General features: G+C 38.9%; 1 protein-coding gene across 1 annotated transcript in view; it reads right to left on the bottom strand.

Annotated features, from left to right (window-relative positions):
- Positions 1-19,570, bottom strand: part of LOC130162078 (ankyrin-3-like) — a 166,872-nt gene extending 147,302 nt beyond the window's left edge. The window contains exon 1 of the mRNA XM_056365548.1: positions 19,364-19,570. Coding sequence (XP_056221523.1) covers positions 19,364-19,399 — 36 coding nt within the window. The 5' untranslated portion in view covers positions 19,400-19,570. The remainder of the gene's footprint in view (positions 1-19,363) is intronic.
- Between the last annotated feature and the right edge of the window lie 2,537 nt (positions 19,571-22,107).

The raw sequence follows: 22,107 nt of genomic DNA, 5'->3' as shown, positions 1-22,107 counted from the left end.
TGTATAATATTATATACATTATTGTATAGGCTTATATAATATTATTTAAATAATATTATAATATCAATATTATACGGACCCCAAACACACGCCTGTGATTTATTTATATAAAATAATCACAATATAAATCACAAATGTCGTTGCTGGTCGGAAAAATCGTGATTAGATATTTTTATCAAAGCCATAGATTTTGAATTCGGCCTCTGATCTAATCACAGAGAGACATTCAGGGATAATGGGGACACAGAGAAGATGAGCTGACGGATGAATCACTGGATTCCCCCTCAGTCTGTGTGAAGGAAACTGCCAGACATTGTGCTGTCTCCTCTTTCAGAGCTGTCAATCACACAAATCTGTCTTTTACTCTTCCTCTGAAGAGGAAAGGAAAGACTGACGGCGACAAACGAGTGTCTGTGTTTATTGGACCAACAGGAGAAGAGAACCGTGAAAAAAGAAAGAGAGAATTGGCCGAGCAGGATAAACATGCTTCAGCCACCCCACCACAGCTTCCTTATCAATAATAAACAAAGAGAGTGAAACCTCTGGTGGCAGATCACTGTGGATTATTGCTCTGTGTGTGTGTGTGTGTGTGTGTGTGTGTGTGTGTGTGTGTGTGTGTGTGTGTGTGTGTGTGTGTGTGTGTGTGTGTGTGTGTGTGTATTATGCCAATGTGAGCCAGTTTGCCCAGTACAATTATAACTGTATCATCCGTGTAGAAGCACAGACATTCAAGGATTGTGTTCAGGGCTATTCATTATGGTTATTCTCTGTGGAGAAGGGCACACACACACTCACTGTAAAGTAACGTACACACACACACATTCAATTCGTGTAGCTGTTCTCTTTTGCTGTCACTCTCTGACACTCCAATCTGGAATAAGCTTTCAGATAAAGTAAATAAATCCATTAAAAAAGCAGAATAATGTGCGATGTTTCACCTGGGTCTGGTAAAGTCAAGGTTAATCAGTTTTTATGGAGAGGGACAAGCTTTACTAGTTTTACTGTAACACTTCCTGTTTGAACTGAAGACTTCACTATGACATCTGGTGGCCACCGCTTGCCATGACAACAACAACCATCTGTGTGGAACCTCTAGTCCTGCATTCAAACTTTTGCTTAAGTAAAAGCTCAAACGTATTACCAGCAGAATCAAAAGTACTTATTATGCAAAATGGCACCATTAAAAGTGTTATATCTATCACATATATTTTTATCACTGATGCATTAATGTGAAAGATGCATTTTAATATTTTTAAGGGCAGCTAAATTTAAACACTTTTACATACTATTAAATAGTTAAACTATTACTGAGTGGGACATTTTACGATTGAAAAATCAACTTGTCAGAAGTTTCTGGTGGACAAACTATGTAATGTAATGTCACTGCCAATAAGCTAATATCTACTCTTAGCTCTGCCTGGCTAATTTAACGGCCTAGCTCTGATGCATAGCAATAGTTTTTGAGTGCTCCGCCAGTTAAGCGTTGTATTTCTATAACATTTTCAGACTTGTAAATGACAGTTTATAACGTATCAAAGCTTATAGTCTTCAGACCCAACTCCAACAACTTTTTTTCACATTCTCTGCAAGACCTCATGTGTGACATGGGCTCATTTCCCCTTTTAATTCTGTTGCTTTTCCAGTGTGAACACAGTGCACTCTCACAGCCTGCTTATTGAACTGTGGCCCAGCTGAACTCTTTTCATTTCCTGCTAAATTCTGGAAATTAATCTTCAACAATGACCTCATCCTGCACTGGCAGGTGTGAGCATGAAATTAAAGCAATAAAGCCATCACAATTTTTTTACATGAATCCTGCCCTTCTACCCATCACAATAAATCAACAACACTTTCTCTTCTTTAACAGGGATTATGTTAAATTAAAACAAAGATTTAAAGCACATGATTCAGGAGAAACCTAACAAGGCAACACTAGAAGAAAAATAGCAGCTTACAACTGTTGGTTTCTGTAATGGAGACAAATAATTTAAAAGAAAATTCATATATTTCTTTTCATATCTTTTTGCAAATGTATGAGTTTGTATTTCCGCTTGTGTATCATCAACAGACACTGTATTGTCCCTCTGCTTACACCCACCTCTCTGCCTCTCTCTCTTTCTAGCCCTGTCCCTCTGATGTGTCTCCTCATTGCTCAGCCTTTATTCAATACGACAACCCCACACACACACACACACACACACACACACACACACACACACACACACACACACACACACACACACACACACACACACACACACACACACACACACAAAATAGTGTCCCTCTGAATGGTTGCATCCACGGACCCAGAGGTAACACAATACTTTAAAAGCTAATATTCTCTTTCAGTCAGCCATTAAAGGCCTACTGGAAAAGGGAGTGGCTTTATAGCTCTACAGTAAATGCTCCATAACTGCGACTTGTAATAGGCAAAGAGAGCTGCTGGTTACAGGAGATAGGGGTTGGTAAGTGCCAGTGTGTTGCTAATGGGTCCAAGTAATGAGATGTACGGCGCATGCAGGTAGGCATTATAATGATTATGGAAATTTTTTGAACGATAACCGTTTTCAGTTGTGGTTGATGCAGCTTTGCGCGAGAGGAGGAGAGCGAGAGGAGACAGATGGGAAGGATCAGAGAGGAGAGACAGTGAAGAAGAAGGCCGTCTGTCTATATTTAGCCACATGTTTACACTGTGAGGTTTCTATGTTACATTCCTCATCGCAGCGACGATGATCATGTGCAAGTTCGCCGCAGACAAAACAGCGATGTTCTCATGTGCTGACTGGATGGTTCTCGTCAGACAGAGCGTGTGAACTTTGACCTCTGAAGCATTTGACGGATGACTGGTTTGTGTGTGTGTGTGTGTGTGTGTGCGGTTGTGTGTGTGTATGCTGGCGGATGTAAGTAAGCACAGTTAAGTGGCTTTCAATTGTGGCGAGGAGACACGCGGTCACACAAGAGATAATAAAAAATAATTAGGAAATCAATGATGTTGGATCTGATTGTATTTTGATTTTTTATTCACAATCCTATTTCTTCATAAATAAACGGTAACATCTGAAATTTGAAGGGAAAAAAAATCTCAAAGTCCCCTTACAAGTTTTTTTCAGTGGCTAGAGTTGACATGGACATGGCTAAGTTGTCACTGTAGTATGGATATGGTCAGGTGGTGAAACAACTGAGCTTTCTCCATGAGAACTGAGCAAAATCTATCCATGGAAGAAGACCATGAGATGGGGTTGAAAGCTTGGGAGTTTTTTTTGTCAAACCACACAAAGCTATGAACTTGTCTAAAGTAGGAAACAAAATATAAATGACTTTGGACCGGTCAGTCGCTTCTCTCTGTTCCTTGCGCCAGCCTTTAACAAGTCCTTTTAAGTTTTTATAAATTTGAATGTCATGAGAAACTCACACACACACACACACACACACACACACACACACACACACACACACACACACACACACACACACACACACACACACACACACACACACACACACACACACACACACACACATAGATTTATTTATCTATTTATTTTTATTATTTAATGGTATCTAAATTTTCTTCTAAAGCACTTTGGTCAACATCTGTTGTGTTTGAATGTGCTCCAAGAATAAATTGGACATATCTTGACTTTCTAACTATGTAGATACAACATTAGCTTTATTCCGCCTCCCACCATAAACACCTCAGCTCCACAAGAATAATCACACAGTGTACAGCAGAAACACATCAATTCACTATAGTAACATACAATACATAGTAGGTGGGATGTAAGTAATGAATCGTCATGATGTTGGTTATGTGATTCATAGTTTTGCTAATTTGCATAGAGACATCTACTAAACCAAAAATCTATGAATATGCAAATATTTTTCAGTTCAAAACGGTTAGAGACAATTCTCAGTTTCTATATCACACTCAGTAAGCTGCACATTGGACCGTGACAGGCCTCCAAACTATTTGTGATGTCACAAAGTCAAGTTCATACGTGCATGTCGTTCAACTCAAATTTAAGGTGAGTGAATCAGAAGAAGAAAACTGTGCATCACGTTGCTCTGCACAGTGAAGCTCCAACATCTAAGTGAAGAAACAATAAACAGAAGGGAAACTTTACAATGCGCTCTACATGTCAGTAAAAACATTGTTATTCATTTTGAACTGATAAGGTTATAATCTTAAACAGCCATGCTTGTATGATGTATGCCCTGTCTCATAAGTTCACCATATTTGCAGTCCTGTTGCAGGGTTGTGTAAAATATAATCAGTCATCTTATTTGCCATGGGATATTTCATGTTAAATCCAAACTGACTCTGCAGTCTGTGCAGCCAATGGGCTTGTGTCTGCTTGTCTGAGTGGGCGTCATCAATACCAAACACTCCATTATCGCTGCTCGTAAAAGGCAAACTCTGATAGCAGATAAAGGCCCTTCACATGAACGGATATAAACTGTGCCACTCAGACGGTTTACTGGTTTGATTCTCTCTAATGTTAAAGTCTAAAAGTGACACAGACACTCAGCTTTAAATGCCATTGTTCTTACAATTCAAAGCATCTACTGTAAATGTGTTCACCAGCAGCAACAACAACAGCACACACATGCACGTGATACTGCAACAGTGAACAAAGTAAATTAATAGAAATGTGAGATTGTCCATCAGTGGGACTCAAGATGGAATCTTTCCCCAGCAACAGGCAGATAATGACAAGGTTGGTTTAATGGATAATGAAAGTTATTCTATTTGTGTGGAAGTGTTTTGCTTCTATATTTCAAGAGCTTCATCTCTCTGCAGCCATGTACTCAATGTCTTCTGTGAACGCTTGAGGTTGATATGTGTGTGCGTGTGTGTGTGTGTGCGTGCTTGTGTGTGTGTGAGCCTGCAAACATGTCAGCTGCTGTTCTGCACTGAAGCCTGTGATTTGTCCACTTTTTGTGATTTTGTCCACCACTGTTGTAACTGACCATGGGTTCATAGTGACATAGATGCTGATGTGAGCTAAGGAGAGACTGGCTGCAGCTGCAGGAGGAAGATCAGACTTGTATTCTGTTATACTGTGATTCACCACCCTGTGATGTTCTTTGTATTCCAGTAATTACTGTATATTGTAACTCTTGATTATATTTATGGCCTCTGCACTGATTCAGCATTTGGATCCAGCACATCTTATTTCACAAAATTCCTTTTTGAGCACAGGTGTGAACATGTTGCAGTTGGTGCAGTTGTGGGTTGTGCGTGTAGATTGTGAAATTACAGTCCAGTAAAAACAATTCTGGGCCATATGTGGATCATTTCATATAAATTTGAATTTTAGTCTCTGAGTTCTGGTGTGTGTTGCTGCTTTGGTGGAGGTCTGTACTCTCTGAGTGCCTCTCATAAAGAGCTGGTCACCCCACTTACTCAGCACAAATACAGTGTCAGTTGTGAGAGTTAAAAATAAATCAATGTACAATACATTTGATCCTGATTTGCAGGTTCCTAACAGTTTAAATGTAGTATAGTTTTAAAGAGAAACAAACACCAGCAGCAATCTCACGTGGGCAACACTAAATTTGTTTTCCTGCCAATTGATTTCTCAATTTCTCTACAGAACTGATATCTAAAAATGTCACTCCAGTCACAGCCACCAGATAAGATCAGTGCAAACGATGCCAAGAAAAACCAGCTCATCTAACTCACACTGAGTATTTGTCTTTCCTGTTTTTGGTTTGTACCTGAGCTTCTCTTCTCTTGTTCATTTCCCTCACTTCTCTCCTGTCTCCTTCTGTCCTTCACCTCTTCTCCTCCTTTCCCTCCCTTTCCTGTACTCCCAAAGCAAACAGCAGCTTCACACTGCAGCTTAGACAGTACAGACCTTTGAATGTCCAAATACTTAAGCAGAAGAAAATGTTTTTCAACTGTACCTAATGCAAACCACCAGTGATACTCTGCATATTAATGACATCTTTGGATAGAGTCGTGATAATGACCAGCCAGGAGGAAATTAGTCTGAATTCATACTTGGTTGCCAAGGCATTGCCATGACGATAGATGAATCCCCATGGTAACTACCATAACGTGGCATGATTTCCGCATGGCGACCCCATAAACTGTGAGGATTCTGTTGGATGAACCAATCGGGGCTTTGGAGAGGAAGTTTGGCTTGACCACCATCATGTCACAATCAATAGAGAGAGAGTTTGACCCACTTTCTCGCCAAGTCATGTGAATTTCGAGGTGGACACTGATGTCCCGAAATGACCGTGTCTCCTAGAAATGAAATTTATTCACTAATTAATATAATTTGCAACAACAAATACATTTTGAAGGAAACGTAATTGCAATGAGGGTATGTTTTCCTTTAACATGATCAGGATTGTTTTAGGTTCACATATATGGCAAGTTGCAAATTTGTCAATACTGAACTTATCAGTAAAATGGTCATTCGTTCATTCATCCATTATTATTAAACTGTTTTATGGTTATAAAAAAAGAAAGATGGTGGTGTGGTGTAACAGAGAAGAATTGTGCAGTGGAACCGTATCTACACGTCTGGGCGTGGGGTGGCAGTGGCGGTGAACGTGGCATTGCCTCGTACTTTGCATGATGAGAGAGAGTCCCATGATATGTCATAGATTATCTCTGGAAAAAGGAAAATAAACTTACAATAAACACCGTTATATTTTACTAGACCAGGATCAATAAATAGCGTAATAAAATGATGTGTGTAATATAATAACTCAAAAAAAGTGTTCAGTGACTCATTAAATAATACAGTTGAGAGCTAGCTGCTGATAAGAAATCCTGCCTTTGATTCAACGTAGATAATAGTGAGTCATATTAGCTGTCTTGAATCGTAACCGTTTTGTGATGTTACACAACTGTGACACACTTTATGATATTGTTGTGACTGGTGACAGACTAAACCAGCAGTAATCTGCACTCTCAGTTTGACTTTGGTAACAAGGTTTTCAAAGCCACCGCAGCTGACCTGCCAGGCAGAGTGTAAATTGGTGTGTGGACTTGTCCACTCTATTTGTGTCAAAACTGACTTTTAAAGTGGAGGACAGTGCTTATTATTTATTAGTGTATGGGATATCCTGTAAATCTTTTTAACACGCATCGTGATGACAGCTTCGCAAATGGTTCAGGTCTTTGTCATTCACATTAAGGTGTATAGTCTTTAGTGGCATCTAGTGGTGAGGTTTTGTTTCAATGCATGTAGGAGAAGCTAAAGCGGCCTTCAGGTGAAATATTGCAAAAAGCCCTCCTTAGGACCAGTATTTGGTTTGTCCCTTCTGGGCTACTGTAGAAACATGGCGGGCTCTGTGGAAGAGGACCTGCTCCCTATGTACATGACACTGATTCTTAGTTTTTAGGTGGTTATACACTAATGAAAACATAATTATGAATATTATATTCCAAATCTGCAAATAGATCCTCCTTAATTCTACGCACCGGTCCTTTAAGTCCTAAAAGAAAAAGGAGTTTTCAAGCATGTTTCATTCTAGCAGGTAAAAAAAAGCCCTACGCTAACAAGAAATGAACCAGCTGGCAACATCATGTGATAAGTTGTAGGTAACTGAAGTGCTTGTCAAATGGCTGAAAAGCTTCCGCTCTCAACATCCTTTCTACGCTGACGGGCAGAACTAAAGACTGCAGTACATGGAGCAAATGAGTCTTCAAAATACTTCGCCCTGGGGCAACCAGGACTGTTAATCTACTCCTCTTAACTAACCAATCAGACGAGTCTCTTTCTGCAACACCCAAATACACACAAGTGTCAGATGAAAAGGTTAATGAATGCTTGTAAAAGTGAAAGAGGCTCATTTACACAGAAGAGAAGGAATCCCTCACACAAACTCACATACACACACACACTCACACACACACGACTACTGAGAAAGAGCAGACACACACAAACGCCGGTCACAAAGAGACAGACTTTCCATCCTCCCTTGATTTACAATCCATCTTTGTCTCGGGTCGGGCCCGGCGCACTCACACAATGCTAATGGCTGAGAAAAGGACACGGTTCCACGCCTAAAATGGTCTCAACGCCAACCCCAGTCAGCCGCACGGCGATAGGACCAGAGCTGGAAAGTTGGATCGTGACTCACTTTCTACCACTGAACTGCTCTCCCTGAACCCCCCCCCCCCCCCCCCCCACCACAACCACCACCACCACTTCAATTTCTTACTCCCATCCAATCACACGTTCATTATTTCATCACAAAGCCATCTATCCTTGAAGCCGCCGGTGGTTTATTATAGAGGCCAATCTGCAGCTACTAGAAAAATATACGATGCCTACATTGTCTCTGTGGCCTGGTAACATCGTTTTTTATTCCAACAGCTTTGGAAGCAGCTGCATGGGGTCTTGATGATTTCATTGTTTTTAATTCCAGATAGAGACCCGTGGGTCTGGTTCACTTATGTTTAATTTGGCATTTTTAAATCATTACTTAACAATCATGGTGCAAGTTCTGTAATGTTTGTGTAATGTCCGCCCACGTGCCTTTATCTTTGCTTCCAAAGTCAACTATTCCTTTTGTGTTGGTGGTTATTATTTCTTCTAATTAGAAGACTTCATATAAACACAGATTATAACATAATCCAAAATTAAATTATCATAAAAGCCTCGAACAGAAAATTTTCTACCATATAGCATATATTTATCATACCAAACTACACCTAATGTAACGTACTGTGATTAGAGTCAGACTTTTTAAAGACCGACAGGACAGAGCGCTTTGTGACAAAGATACAGTATATCTGTAAAGATTAGGACTACAACTAAAGAAAACATTTTGATTATCAATTAATCCATTAATAATTTTTGACAGGTTGAAATATCTTTCTGACTAACAGTCTAAAACCTAAAGATATTAATATTACATTAATATAAAACAGAGAAAAACAACAAATCGTCACGTCGCTGAAGCAGGAACCAGAAAATGTATGAAAACAGACCGAATGATTAATTGACTATCAAAATGTTCAATTAGTTTTAGGGTGATCAGGTGATCAATTTAGCAATTGTTGCAGCTCTAGTAAAGACATTTCATGCCTGAATAATTAAAAGGTTCCCTGTGGAGTATTTGACCTCTAGTAGCCCTGCGACAGCTGGTAGTTTATTAGGAACACCTAGTTAAACCTAATGCAGTCTAATATAACCTTCCCGCAATAAACAAACAGTAAATATCATTGAAATGTAAATGATTTTAAGTAATAACCATGAATAAAATCATATAGAATCAATGCCAACATATCCCCCTGCCAATGTACCAGTCGGGTTTAAAGGACAACAACAAGAAGCAACAATTCCTGCATCCTTCTGTATCTTCATATAACATGATACATGACATCTAAACAGTGGAGTCATAAAAATAGCTGTGCAGATGTATTCAACCACACCTCGACTAACAGGTAGCCAAGCCTGTGACAGTTCAGTTCACTAAAGTATATCTTATGTAAGCATGGTGTACTGGTTTAAATTCTGGCTTAGAGAACAGCAGGTGTGTCTGTGGTAAATACAGGGCTAGAATGACATTATTGGCATATCTTTATGTTGTGTCACATGTGACACCGCCACCACGTCAGATCTGGGACGTTCAGGCAGTAGAAAGTGGTAAGTCATAACATTTTGGTTCAAACTGAGGCAGAAAGCTGGATCAGCAACACGTCAGAAGAATCAGGAACGACAAAGAAAGTCAGAGACAGAGAGAGAAGGAGGAAAAAGGAACGAGAGAGAGAAGGGCAGGCCTACATGGAAACCTCGCCTCAGGCAGTAAGTGAGGCTCAGATACAGTAAATGACACCGACCTCAACTAAAGAGCGACAATGGGGGAGGAGGCCTTGTCAAAGCAGTAGCACAATTATGCTGAAAAAGTTTCCAGTTGTGGAATGTGATTAAAAACATTTACTCGAGTACTGTACCTGTACTACTGTGACGTCAGGTTCATGTCATGCTACTTTACACCTTCTCTAATTTATTTGACAGCTCTCAGTTAAGATTTTAAATATAAAACTTTAAGCAGCTTAAAAGCTTTAAAAAAAAATATGATGCATTGCTATAGATTAAACAACCCAACCACATAGAAAATGACACCTGATTATTAATTTAAGTCATTTTTCATGCAAAAAAAAGCCAAATATTTCATGGTTCAAGCTCAAAAGTGAGGATTTGCTGCTTAATCTTGTCTTAAATGACAGTTACAGAGCCATAAATGGAGGTTTGACTCTTGGTGTTTGTGATAGGCATTTTACACTATTTTAATTCAATTAATCAAAGAAATTATCAGCAGATTAATTCATGATTAAAATCATCATTAGTTGCAGCCCTGTAGAAGTTGAAAAAATATCTCCCTACATATTAATACATGAGGAGTAATGATCTCCTAAACACTCACACGGGTATCTTTTTTGCACTGAGTACTTTTACCTTTGATACTTTAAAGTACATCCTCCGAACTATTATTTTTTGGTTTCCAAATTCTAATTTGAGGATAAACCACCTCATTGTGGAGGGGGTCCTCAGACACAGAAACATGGAAACAGAAACAGACATTTAAACAAAACAATTAACAAATACATAAATGATCTTATAATAAAATGAAATAATCCAAGCGATTACAAAACAATCAACATAATAAAATCAGCAAGAACACAACACATAACGATTGTCCCGCAATCTCAAACCACACACACGACATATTTGTTACATGTGTATCTGCACAAAACTAAGAAAAAATTTAAGAGTCCAACTATAGACTAGGAAAAATTAAAAAAAAGAAGGTAAATACAATCTTTTAAAAAGTCAATTTCTCTGACATTTTTAGTAAGTGATGGTTACGTCATACCTCACATTACAATCAGTCAGGTTCCTGGATGGCATCCTGCACTGAGGAAACCATTCATGAGAACGCTGCCCCACATTCATCACACTGAGGAGAGTCAGCTGAATCACTGTGACCCATTCAGATAGATATATAAGAGCCCAGAATACATCCCCCTATATTGTATAACACACTAGTGTCAGTCAGTGCTATGACCCTGTATGTAGTGTGTGTATTCTCAGTCATTAATGCTAACACACTAGCACTCATTAACTCATCCATTCACCCTTTCTTTCAGTGTGCAGATGTTCAGTCAGTGACAGATCTTTTGTCAGTCACATCTAATACACACTTTATTCTAAACCAAGAATCCAATTGAACATAGAGCTGAAACCATTCATTTCCAAAAAATTCACTGGTTCCAGCTTCTTACTTTGAGGTTTACTCATTTTCTTTGCTCTCTATGATAATAAATTCACCATATTTGGTTTTTCACTGGACAAACCCAGTTATGTGAATGACATCTCCTTGGAGTCTGGGAAACTGTGGCCAACATTTGTCAGTATTTTCTGACTTTTAACAGACTGAACGACTTATTAGTTAATTGTGAAAATATTCGGCAGGTTAATCAATAGTGAAAGTAGTCTCTGGTTTTAGGTCTAATTGAAACCAGTTCCTGCTCATTTGAAATGAGCTCAAAAACAAAATTCCATAACTGTATTCTCGCATGCATTTTATTGAAAACGTTGTAAGTTTTTTTTTCTTCCAGTGAGCATTCATTAAGTTAAATAGCACATGTAAAATCATTGGCACATTCCTTCAAAACTTTCATGCTTGAGGCACAGTGTCACAACACTTTTTTTACTGTCTAAATTATACTATCACGTCCAAACCATGTCCGATGCCCGACCTGGAGCTTTGCCTACACTTACGTGAATAATGGATCTCATTGCCTTTCGACCCTTGCTATTGTAAATTCAAAACAGAGTAGAGAGGTTTAGCTATACCATGTACATTGGTTTAGGCCTGTCCATTTATTCTGACATCAAGCCATTACATTACATGTTATTAATTATAAATGAGTCCTATAATGACTTAATTTCTAGCATTATGTATTATTAAACAGCTTACAGCTTGTACTTGAGCCATATTAGAGAATGCAGTTGTGTACTCTTTTTGAATTAACAAACCAAAGATTCTGTTGTTGAGGTTGTTAATGTGCCAAAAAGCCTTGTCTGGAATGAAAACCACCTTTATTGTGTCAATGATTAACCGCTAAAGTTTGGCTTTTGTGCAGCTGGTAAATGGATTAAAGTAGGTTAATCATTACTGTCTGATCTTCATCTGCACTTTTCATATCAACATTTTTATTGGTGCCTGTAGAATAAAGACTTCATGGCTGTGACTGTCGTATATTCAATTCTGAAATTGCTTAAATGTGAAAGTTTCTCGTCATCATTGTTAGTGACTTGCTTGTTGTTTTAAAAAGGGGCTGTCCCATAAAGGCTTTTGAAAATGCTTTTTCAGTGTGCTCTGGTCAACAGCCTCAACATTAATACCAGTATTCCCTCCTGCTACTAACCGGACAAACAAATGTGTCACTGTGTAGATTACAGATCTTTCTTCTACGATACTAGGGAAGACATTCATGAGGGCTTTTGGAAATTAACATTAACAGCACAAAATTTGCATCATCACACTTTTAATTTTACTAGGGTAAAATTGCAGATGTAAATGAGCCCAACTGCAGTTCATCTGATTTGCATAGAGTTCCACTAAATAAGATCTGACGGCAGGCTTATTTGAAGAGTGTTTGGAAGGTAAAGCTTCATCAGGACGAAACATGACCCTTACAACTGAGTATACATATTCCCTCCTTCCACATTTTCTGCTTCAGTTTATACACAACTAATTCGCAACAGCAAATACATGATGAAGGGAGCTTGACGCCGACCAGATTATTTTACTGTTAATATAAGTTGTTAATAGTTGATAAATAAGTTGTTGATTAACGTATCTAGTAAGTCACAATATGTTTATATTGAACATATTAGTAAAATGTTGACAGACAACATATTTGATTTGTTTACTGCAAAAATATTCAAATTTGATGGTTTTATTTAGGAAACAAAAGCACTTTTGTTGAGGTTTAGGAAAGAGAGAGGGTCACGATTTAACAGAGGCAGTGTCAACATGACAAGATGTATTTAATAATATTTAACCCAAATTACCATCCTTCCCTGACCATAACCGAAGTGCTTTTGTTGCACAAACCTGATCACAGTCGGAGACTCTGTGTGGTGGACCCTGCTCTCTGCTCTCTGGTGTCAAAGTCCAGCGCAGTGTGTATCACTTCATTTACTGCAACTGTGTTCGTCAACACAACAACACTGGGAAACCAATGTAGTAATTTGTAAGACAGGGTTGCTGAAAATACATATTGCATGAGCCAGAACATGCAATTTTCAGCTGGACTGCTTTTCCTCTGATGCAAAGTCTCAGTATGTTCCTTTAGTAAATAAGCAGAGACATGATTTCACTGTTAAACACCTAAAAAAGTGAGTGAATTTCCCCATAAGACTTCATACACCGGCATCTCTCCCTCTGTCTGTGAGTCCTTATCAATAGCTGCCATTCACAGGCTCTGGTCTGTCTGACCACGGCCTACTGTGTATCTGGCACGGACTAGCACACACCCACACACACACACCCCCCCCCCCCACACACACACACACACACCCACACACACACACACACACACACACACACACACACACACACACACACACACACACAGAAACGGGTATCTGCAAAAAAAAGTCATCTCAGAATAAAACCATATACATAAACACATACTAATAAAGATTTTTATATTCAACTCTCCATGCAAATAAACACTGATATTACTAACCCATCACATGTCAGGACATGATACAGCGTGTGACACAGGTCTGGTGTGATGCCAGAAACCAGTGTTTACCAAATAACGGGTCATCTTCTCCACAAACAAACACTAATTCAGTGACTTGACATGACCTCACCACAGCTGAGCTCATGTGTACTCACTTCATTACAATCCCCTGCACTGAACGCCAGAGCGAGTGAATCAGGAAGCTCACTCCCCCCGAGCAGCACGCTGAGTCAGCTCAACTCATTACAATGAAAAGGCTCATGTAGAATAAATTCATAGAAAAACTATTACCCGACTGAGCTGACCTTTACTGGTCACATGACCTTTCCTAGTTGTTATTAATCATCACATAACTAAACCGACTGTGTGCACAGTTTGGTGTGGCGCCAAGTTTAGCCGCACTACACCAATGATCATAATTCATAATGATGATCTTATCATAACTCCTCAGAACTGGAGGTGTTGGTTTATAATGACCCAGTTCTGTCTGATCAACAGAGTAAAGCGATAAATCCTCTCGTCTGAGAAGCTTGAACCGGTAAATGTTTGAGCTAGTGCTGAATCAATGAAGCCGAACAACACAAAATGAATCAGTCAGTAGTAATTTTACAGCCTGATCAAATCTTGGCAAGAGCTCTTGTATGAGTCCTTGTTGTTTATTGAAGATCTAACACACTAACCACTGTAATACTGAAACTAGAGCTGGACTGATGTGCCATCTGGGCTGATACACTGGCAGATGATAGCTTATCGTAGTTATATACTGTAGAGATCAATGTATATGTTGGAGGGATAAGTTGGATGATGTATTTGAGATATATGACATATAGTTTGTCCACAAAAACAGCAAAGATCAGCTTATTTTTCAACTGTAAAATGTCCCTGACACACGTTTTTGTCCTGATTCTTAAAAAAAACTAATTAAAGCATCCTGATTATAATATATTTAAGATACATTTAAATGTATATCAATATATATATATATAAAACCAAATCAGCAAATTAGAGCTGCAATGATTAGTTTTCCACTATAGTTTATCAAGTGAAAATTAACCAGCAACTATTTCAGATAACTTGATCCTGGAGAATATTATTTATAGGCCTCGGCGTCTCTGTTGCACCACAATGCTTTATTTATGGTCTGTTGCGACACATTTTAACTTTATCAAAAAAAGTGTAGCATCTGCGATTTGAATAATGCACTTATCTCTGTTGCAATTGTTCAGCCCTAGATCAGGGTAAATTGAATATGTTTGGATTTTCAACTAAAACAAAACATCCAAAGACGTCACCTTGGGCTGTGGAAATTTTTATTAATATATTTATTATATTACTCTCAAATATCAGTGTTAGCCTTAAGAATCTAGTATCAGTTGGGCAATAGCTGAAGCCAGATGTTGCCTGTGACATGAGATTATAACATTATCACCACTTCCAGCTGTGGCACCTATACAGTAGGCTGGTGTCTACTGGCAGACAGGGCTGCAGTTCAATTATCCATGATCTTTTCAACTAAAGGTTTGTCAACAAAATGTTAGACAACAGTAAAATAATTCCCCAAAGACCACTGTGACATCTTCAAGCATCTCCTTTTGTCAAAAATCCAAAGATATTCAGTTTACTAACATGTGTGACCAAGAAAAGTATCTATCCTTCTATTTGAGATGTTAGAAACTGCAAATATTTGACATTTTTGCTGAAAAAAAAAGGACTGAAACGATTATTCGACAATCAAAATATTTTCTGATTTATATTCTGTTGATCAGCTGATCGATTCATTCATCGAGTCAAACCATGGACAACATGACACCAACAAAAAAGACACTCTTTGTTTGCAGCGAGGATTAACCAGCTGATCAACAACGACCCAGTGTAACCCTGACAGCACATACTGTACATTTGTTAAAAGTTAGATAGCATTTACACAGCAATTATAATAATTAAAATTTCTTTATCATTTCTGGGCTGCTGTGCCTTTTAATCCCGTCAGACTGGCTGCACATAGAGTGCGCACACACACACACACACACACACACACACACACACACACACACACACACACACACACACACACACACACACACAGGTCTGCAGGCTCCAATGTGCTGTCCATTTACTTTTGTCCATGGCCTGGGTGGAGTCTCACTGTGTTTGCTCTGCCACCATAAACCTCCTGCACAGCATCTCGACAACAGGCGGTTATTCTTACTGAGAAACTGAACCGCCTTCCACTTCCCATTGCAATCTGAGCTACACCCTTAATGGACAGATGGGAGGAACCACACACAGATAGGTGCACAAACATGGCTGAAATACACAGATCGACAGGCGAGGACGCACAGTATGGCTGAGAGAAAGACAGACGTCAGTCATTTCAGGATTCCAGTGGTTCTCATGAAACATTTTTAAATTTGATTTCTGAGTAAAAAAAAATGTATGCATGCTGCAAGCCAAACCAACGACATCCTATTACAAAAGTCATACATACTTTTTATTTTCTGTATCTGAAGCAGAGTATCTCTGCCAATTCCAGCCTTTAATAAACATCCATCAGTATAGGATGCACCATAGAACCACTTAATCTACTTTAATAAGTGCCTTCTCACATTTCAAGTATATACACCAGAGGCTTAAGCCTAAAAGTTTCAGTATTTTTCTCTTGTTGACAGCCATTGAATGCTGGAATGGTGTAATTATTTTGATTTTTGACCTGCATTTCCTTGTTTTTATTCACCAGCTCCGAGAGGATTCCTCACATGAAGTCATTCCTGACCACTTTATCTGAGACCCAACTTGCACGCTCCAATTTAAAACTAGCAAAAATCTTCTGAAGTTGCTACTTCATCCATGACCGACAGCGCACACGCTATTTCCTGATAACAAAACAATGCAGTCCATCAAGTTCTTGTACACTAGCTGCCAAAGCGGTGCATAAATACTGGTGTACTGGGCCTCATTTCAACAACATTTTCATATTCTTATCTTAAAACTTTTTACTGTGAGGCTTGAGCATGCTCCAAGTCGCTTTCAGCAAACTCTGTTAACTGGATACATTTGCTGTTAATTGCTCATTACAACCTGATGGATACCACCTGTTCATGAGCAGAATCTACACCCCTAAAACTGCCATTTAAGGCCGCCGGTTCCTCTCAGTTTGTGGGCAGGTTTCATTCAAAAAAAAAAAAAAGGAAAAGGGAGAATTTCACACCGCAGAGCTGCAGCAAACAAAGTGAGCAGAGTCACAGGACTGCCAGTATTCTGCTGCCAGGAGAGATGTACTTTGATAGAAATGATAATCCTAAAAAGTGTCTTTCTAAAGCAAAGTGAGTAAAATGAGGGGTGGTCATGTGACATTCTCAGAGATATTAGCTGGGATATTATATTAGCCCACAGTAGGTGATAATACTGGGCAGAGAGCTGCATAAAGATCCTGAATCAGCTGTCAGAGCGAGAGTTTTCCAATAATACTGAAATGCAGAAGTTGCTGTGCCGAAATATACTAAGACATTTTTTTTTAAATCTTAAATGCCCCATATTGTATAAAGGTAGATATAATAGGTATTAAAACTTTGAAAGTATCAAAGCCTCAGTCCACAGAGAAATGCTCACAGCCTATATTCAGAAACTGAGCCTTAAAACCAGCCGTCAGGACTTCTGTAACTTTGTGATGTAACAACAAAGCAGTCACAGCTCTCTGATACCGATTACAAAACATAAGATACTGACTCAGAGAGACGCATGGCCGGACTTTAACTGGACTATATTATGCTATATGAGTGATTATCAGCCAAAATTACAAGCGTACTGCTGAGCCTAGAAAAGAAGAGAGAAAGAATTAAAGACTGATAGAAGCATAAGACGTACAACCTGTCAGAGTGAAGGACAAACACCTGAGCAGACAGACAGGTACCGCTTGTGACATTTTAGCGATTCTTTGTAAATACTGATAACAGGGGTAAACATTGGTGACACCTGCTCCTATAATCTTCCTGCTATAAAACTGATTGTCATACGGGGTCAAGGCTGAGGTCTGAGGCTTTTAGACAGTCTGGGGTGTTAGATTTGTCAGACGGAGGGGATTTATGTTGAGCGGTTGCAGACGATGACATAGGTCACCTGAAATGCACCACTGATATACAGCACGACGGAAACACGCACACTGGATTAAGAAAACCACACACGCGACACACACAGCGTGCATCTTATAATTTCAGTTTCATTTTCCTGTACAGGGTAGGTGCACACAGCAAGAAAATAGCCCTATGTTAGAGCATGTTATGAGAAAATGGATTTCCCCTGCAGCATTTATATTGTTCATTTGATCTAGTCCAGATAAATATGGTCCAAATATCTCATAAGGATGTAAGATTATGAGCCACCACACTCAAATATATCATTAAAAATAATTCATTAAAAAGACCACATCAGTCGTTTTGCATGTTTTAGCCCATTTACTACCAATCGTAAATCCTTAAAGCCCCAGATAACTTTTCTGATAATTTTTCTGGCAGCCACTGGTTTCCACTCATTTCTGCACAAGATGAAAATTAAGTTGCAGACTGTTAAAATTTACTTAATCTTACATTATGATTATCAGGTAAATAGCTACAGACGTTTTAAACAGGTTAAGGACTACGAATAATGATTATTTTCATTACTGGATAATCTGTCATCTAAATGTTTCCTCTAGAGGTGCAATAATTAGTGGACTCATCCAGTGGTTCTCAAAGTGGGGTAAAGGGACCTCCAGGGGTCCTTGAGGGGGTTCCTGGGGGGGTCCCCAGCAAAAAGAGAACCACTGGATTAATTGATTAGTTGATAACAGAAAAATGATAATTGATTTCATAATTTTTCAAGCAAAAATTTAAAACATTTGCAAGATGAAGCTTCTGAAATGTGATAATTATTAGATGGATTAATCCATTAATTGACTGATCGGAGCAGCACTAAATGGCAGGCAACGACAATGCAACTTGGACTAAATTCAATACAGATATGACAGACTAAGCCACCATGCAGAAATGAATGGAAATTGATGGCTGTCTGGAAGATTAGGGGGGAAAAAATCATCCAAAAAACTACAGAAATGATGAGCAAAGATGTTATGTATACATGATTTGTAGTGAAGAGGCTAAAAACAGACCAATAAAAACAGTCATATGGTCTTTTAATGTCAATATTCCAGTTAATATCCAACTTTTTACAAGTAAATCTCTGAGCAATTGGTCTCAACATGTGATATGTGTATGTTACAGTAATTTAGGTGAAGACATTTCCACCTCCGAATGAATGAATCATAATATCAAAACAAAATGCAGCTATTGCTCCACTGCTGCTGACTACGGGGTGTCAGTATTTGCATACCAGAGTAAATGAGCCGTACAGACAGACCAGTAATGAAATACTTTGCTAACTTTGCTGGTCATTTCTCCGTTTTTCCCCAATGGAGGGAAATAAAACTTTAAGCTAACATCGCCAGGAACTTGGCGCTTCATGAGGAAACAGACAAGGTCCACCACGTTAGTGTTTCACAGTCTCAACAAACCAGAACGAAAGAGGAAAATCCTCACTTTTAGCTGGAAAACTGTTATTTTCAACAGCTGGAAGAGTTAAAAGTCCCCTTACCTGCCCTTCGCGGTCACCTGTGGCGGAAGAAGCCATGTTGGAGAAGTGTGCCGTGCAGCTGCTCCGGTTCACAGGTAAGCCGGATCACAGGAGTTGAGGAGCTAGGAGCCAAATCCTCGCACCAACTGTAAAGTTGTCGCTGTAAAAACGCAGGAGAGGCGGCGACATTTATTCACAGCTTCGCTCTCTTGACTGTCTGAAGGACTCGTGGCTTCAGGGCTCCCGAAGCAGCGGCTCGGGGAGAGCGGTGAAAGCGTCGGTTTGTCCCCGTGGAAACTCCAGGTGAAGGGGAGTAGTATCCAGCTGCAGCCCCGGAGCGACTCCCAATGAAACCAGCGAGCAAACCCAACACAAGGGGGCAGCATGGCTCCTCGGTCATCCCTCAGTATCACTTAGTGTATTTTGTGTTTACTTGGAAAAACCAATACCGGGGTGAGTTCAGGTCATGACCGGATTAATTTGGCCCCGGGGCAAAGATGGTTTTGGGGCCCCTGTTGAACCCCTGACATCCAGAAACAAACCAGTTTTTATATTTTGATCATTTATTTTTGGTCTTTGGGTTTTGGAGCCTTAAAAAATAAAATAAACAATTTCAGTATTTCAATATGTAGTTTTTGACATTTCATACACTGAACAATTAATCAATTATTAAAGAAAATATGTCAGACGTATTGATGATGAAAATAGCCTAATCATTGGTTTATGCCTTACAGTATAATGAGATAATACAGCCCTGTGTGAGGTTTTTTGTGTTTTCATAACTTGACAGACAGAAAAGAATAAAGACATTTGATAAAACATCAGGATAATATACACAAAAAGCGCCACAAGGTGAAGGATGGAGGGTGGAACCACCATCATTTATATTCAGCGATACAAATTTGCGATTATTCAAATTGTATAGCCCAAAATATAATTATAATATATTAATATGAAGTAAATCTGGCTTTGGGGTCACTGGGCGTCCGGGCCCCAGGGCAGTTTCCCACTTTGGTAATCCAGCCTTAGTTCAGTTGGACTGGAAAAACTGTTGCATTCTGAAGCACAATTTACCGAAAACAGTCCAGCTGTTACAGGAAATCAGAAAAAACACAAACTCTTTTGTCTCATATTGGAGTTTAGTTTGTTGTGTTGAGTTTATGAGAATTTGTTTATATCTAGAGGAATTTCCATTAAATAAATGCTCAATTTAAACAGTAGGAAAAAACCTATTTATTATTAATTTAATATTAGAAACTCTGGTCATCATATATGTTGAATTGTTTACTTGCCTATCAACAAAACCTCAGTTTTACTCTTCACATCAAATTTGTATTTAATTTTATTTTTATCATGTTAGTTTTTCCAATTAATTTCAATTGCTGCTAAGCAGGGAACTTCAGATGTTAGATAAGCAAAATAAAGTGATGAGAAACTATATCATTACATGGTGTTTCATAGGGAAATAATTCACAATCCTGTAATTATGAGTCAAACTTCTTCAAACCCTTTTGGTAATTTTTCGATTAATTCCTTCAAGTATTGACATGACAGTTCAAATATGTACCAATTGAAGCATCAGTTACTGCCAATGTTTGTATTGTAACACATGAGGGCAGTGTTGAGTCAGAAAAAGTTTTGCTGTAGTTGAACTGATTGGTTTCCCAGATTCAGACCATGTTCAGATATGATACTTCCAAAGATGTTTAGCTCAAAGTAAAGGCCTATTCCGGCCATGTGAATGCACGACGAGCAATGGATATTCATTTTCTGTAATTTTGGCTACAGTTAAAATGATAAAGGAGCACTCCACTGGATTTCATATGAAGATTGGTTTACTTGTCACGAGGAGTACGACAGTGTAGGTTGTTTATGGTTCATTTGGAGGATGTAGAAGTGCACTGCATTATACAGAAAAGTCTTTTTTTTTTTTTAAATATATATATATATATATATATATATATATATATAAATAAAATAAATAAATGGGATGGACAAAATAGAAACACCTCAGTAAAACAAAACAGGACAAACTGCAGCCTCTAGAATGATCTCACAGTTGAACCAACACGTCTCTGCAACAGTTTCAACAAAAGCTGAACATTACACAGTCATGACGGTAGGGCTGCAGTATTAGCCTGCACTAGTTTCAGCTAGGTGTACCTCAAACTGGAAAGCGAGTGTATATGCTGTCTTCTCAGAAGTCTGAGAAAACAACTCAGATGATGTAATGAGCGTCATCACAGATTAAGGTTCCTCAGATAAGAGTTTCTGACTCCTCATCACCATCCAAGTTGTAATTACGCCTGGGAAACCAATTTTCCTGAAAACTCCAACCTATCAGATTTGGAAGTTAATAATACAGAAGTGCCTGGAAACACCACAAATATGGACGCCTCATGTCAGCCAAAGTCGTTATTGGTCTTCAATGAAACACAAATTTAATTGATATGGTATGTTGATCCATTCTACACATTTGTAAAAAAGACCTGATGCACTCAGCTCCTAAACTGAGTGGAGCTTCAAGTCTTCAGCTGTAACTGTTGAAGGATGATTCACTCAGGTTGTAGCCAAGGAGTCTGTCCAGCTCACCCTCGAACTGCACTTCACAGCAGGAAGACGAGTTTAACAGAACCTCATTGTCTCAGGTGACTCAGGCCTCGTGCCATGACAGCCAAAACACACAGTGGATCGGTCTCTTTATGGACATTTTGGAAGGCTAGTGCACAATAGGTGAATTGATTCATGTTTTAATCAGACTCCAA

The sequence above is a fragment of the Seriola aureovittata genome, chromosome 21, assembly GCF_021018895.1.
Source record: "Seriola aureovittata isolate HTS-2021-v1 ecotype China chromosome 21, ASM2101889v1, whole genome shotgun sequence".
Classification (NCBI taxonomy): domain Eukaryota; kingdom Metazoa; phylum Chordata; class Actinopteri; order Carangiformes; family Carangidae; genus Seriola; species Seriola aureovittata.
The sequence above is the reverse complement of the archived record's forward strand: the minus strand, read 5'-3'. Positions and strand labels throughout refer to the sequence as shown.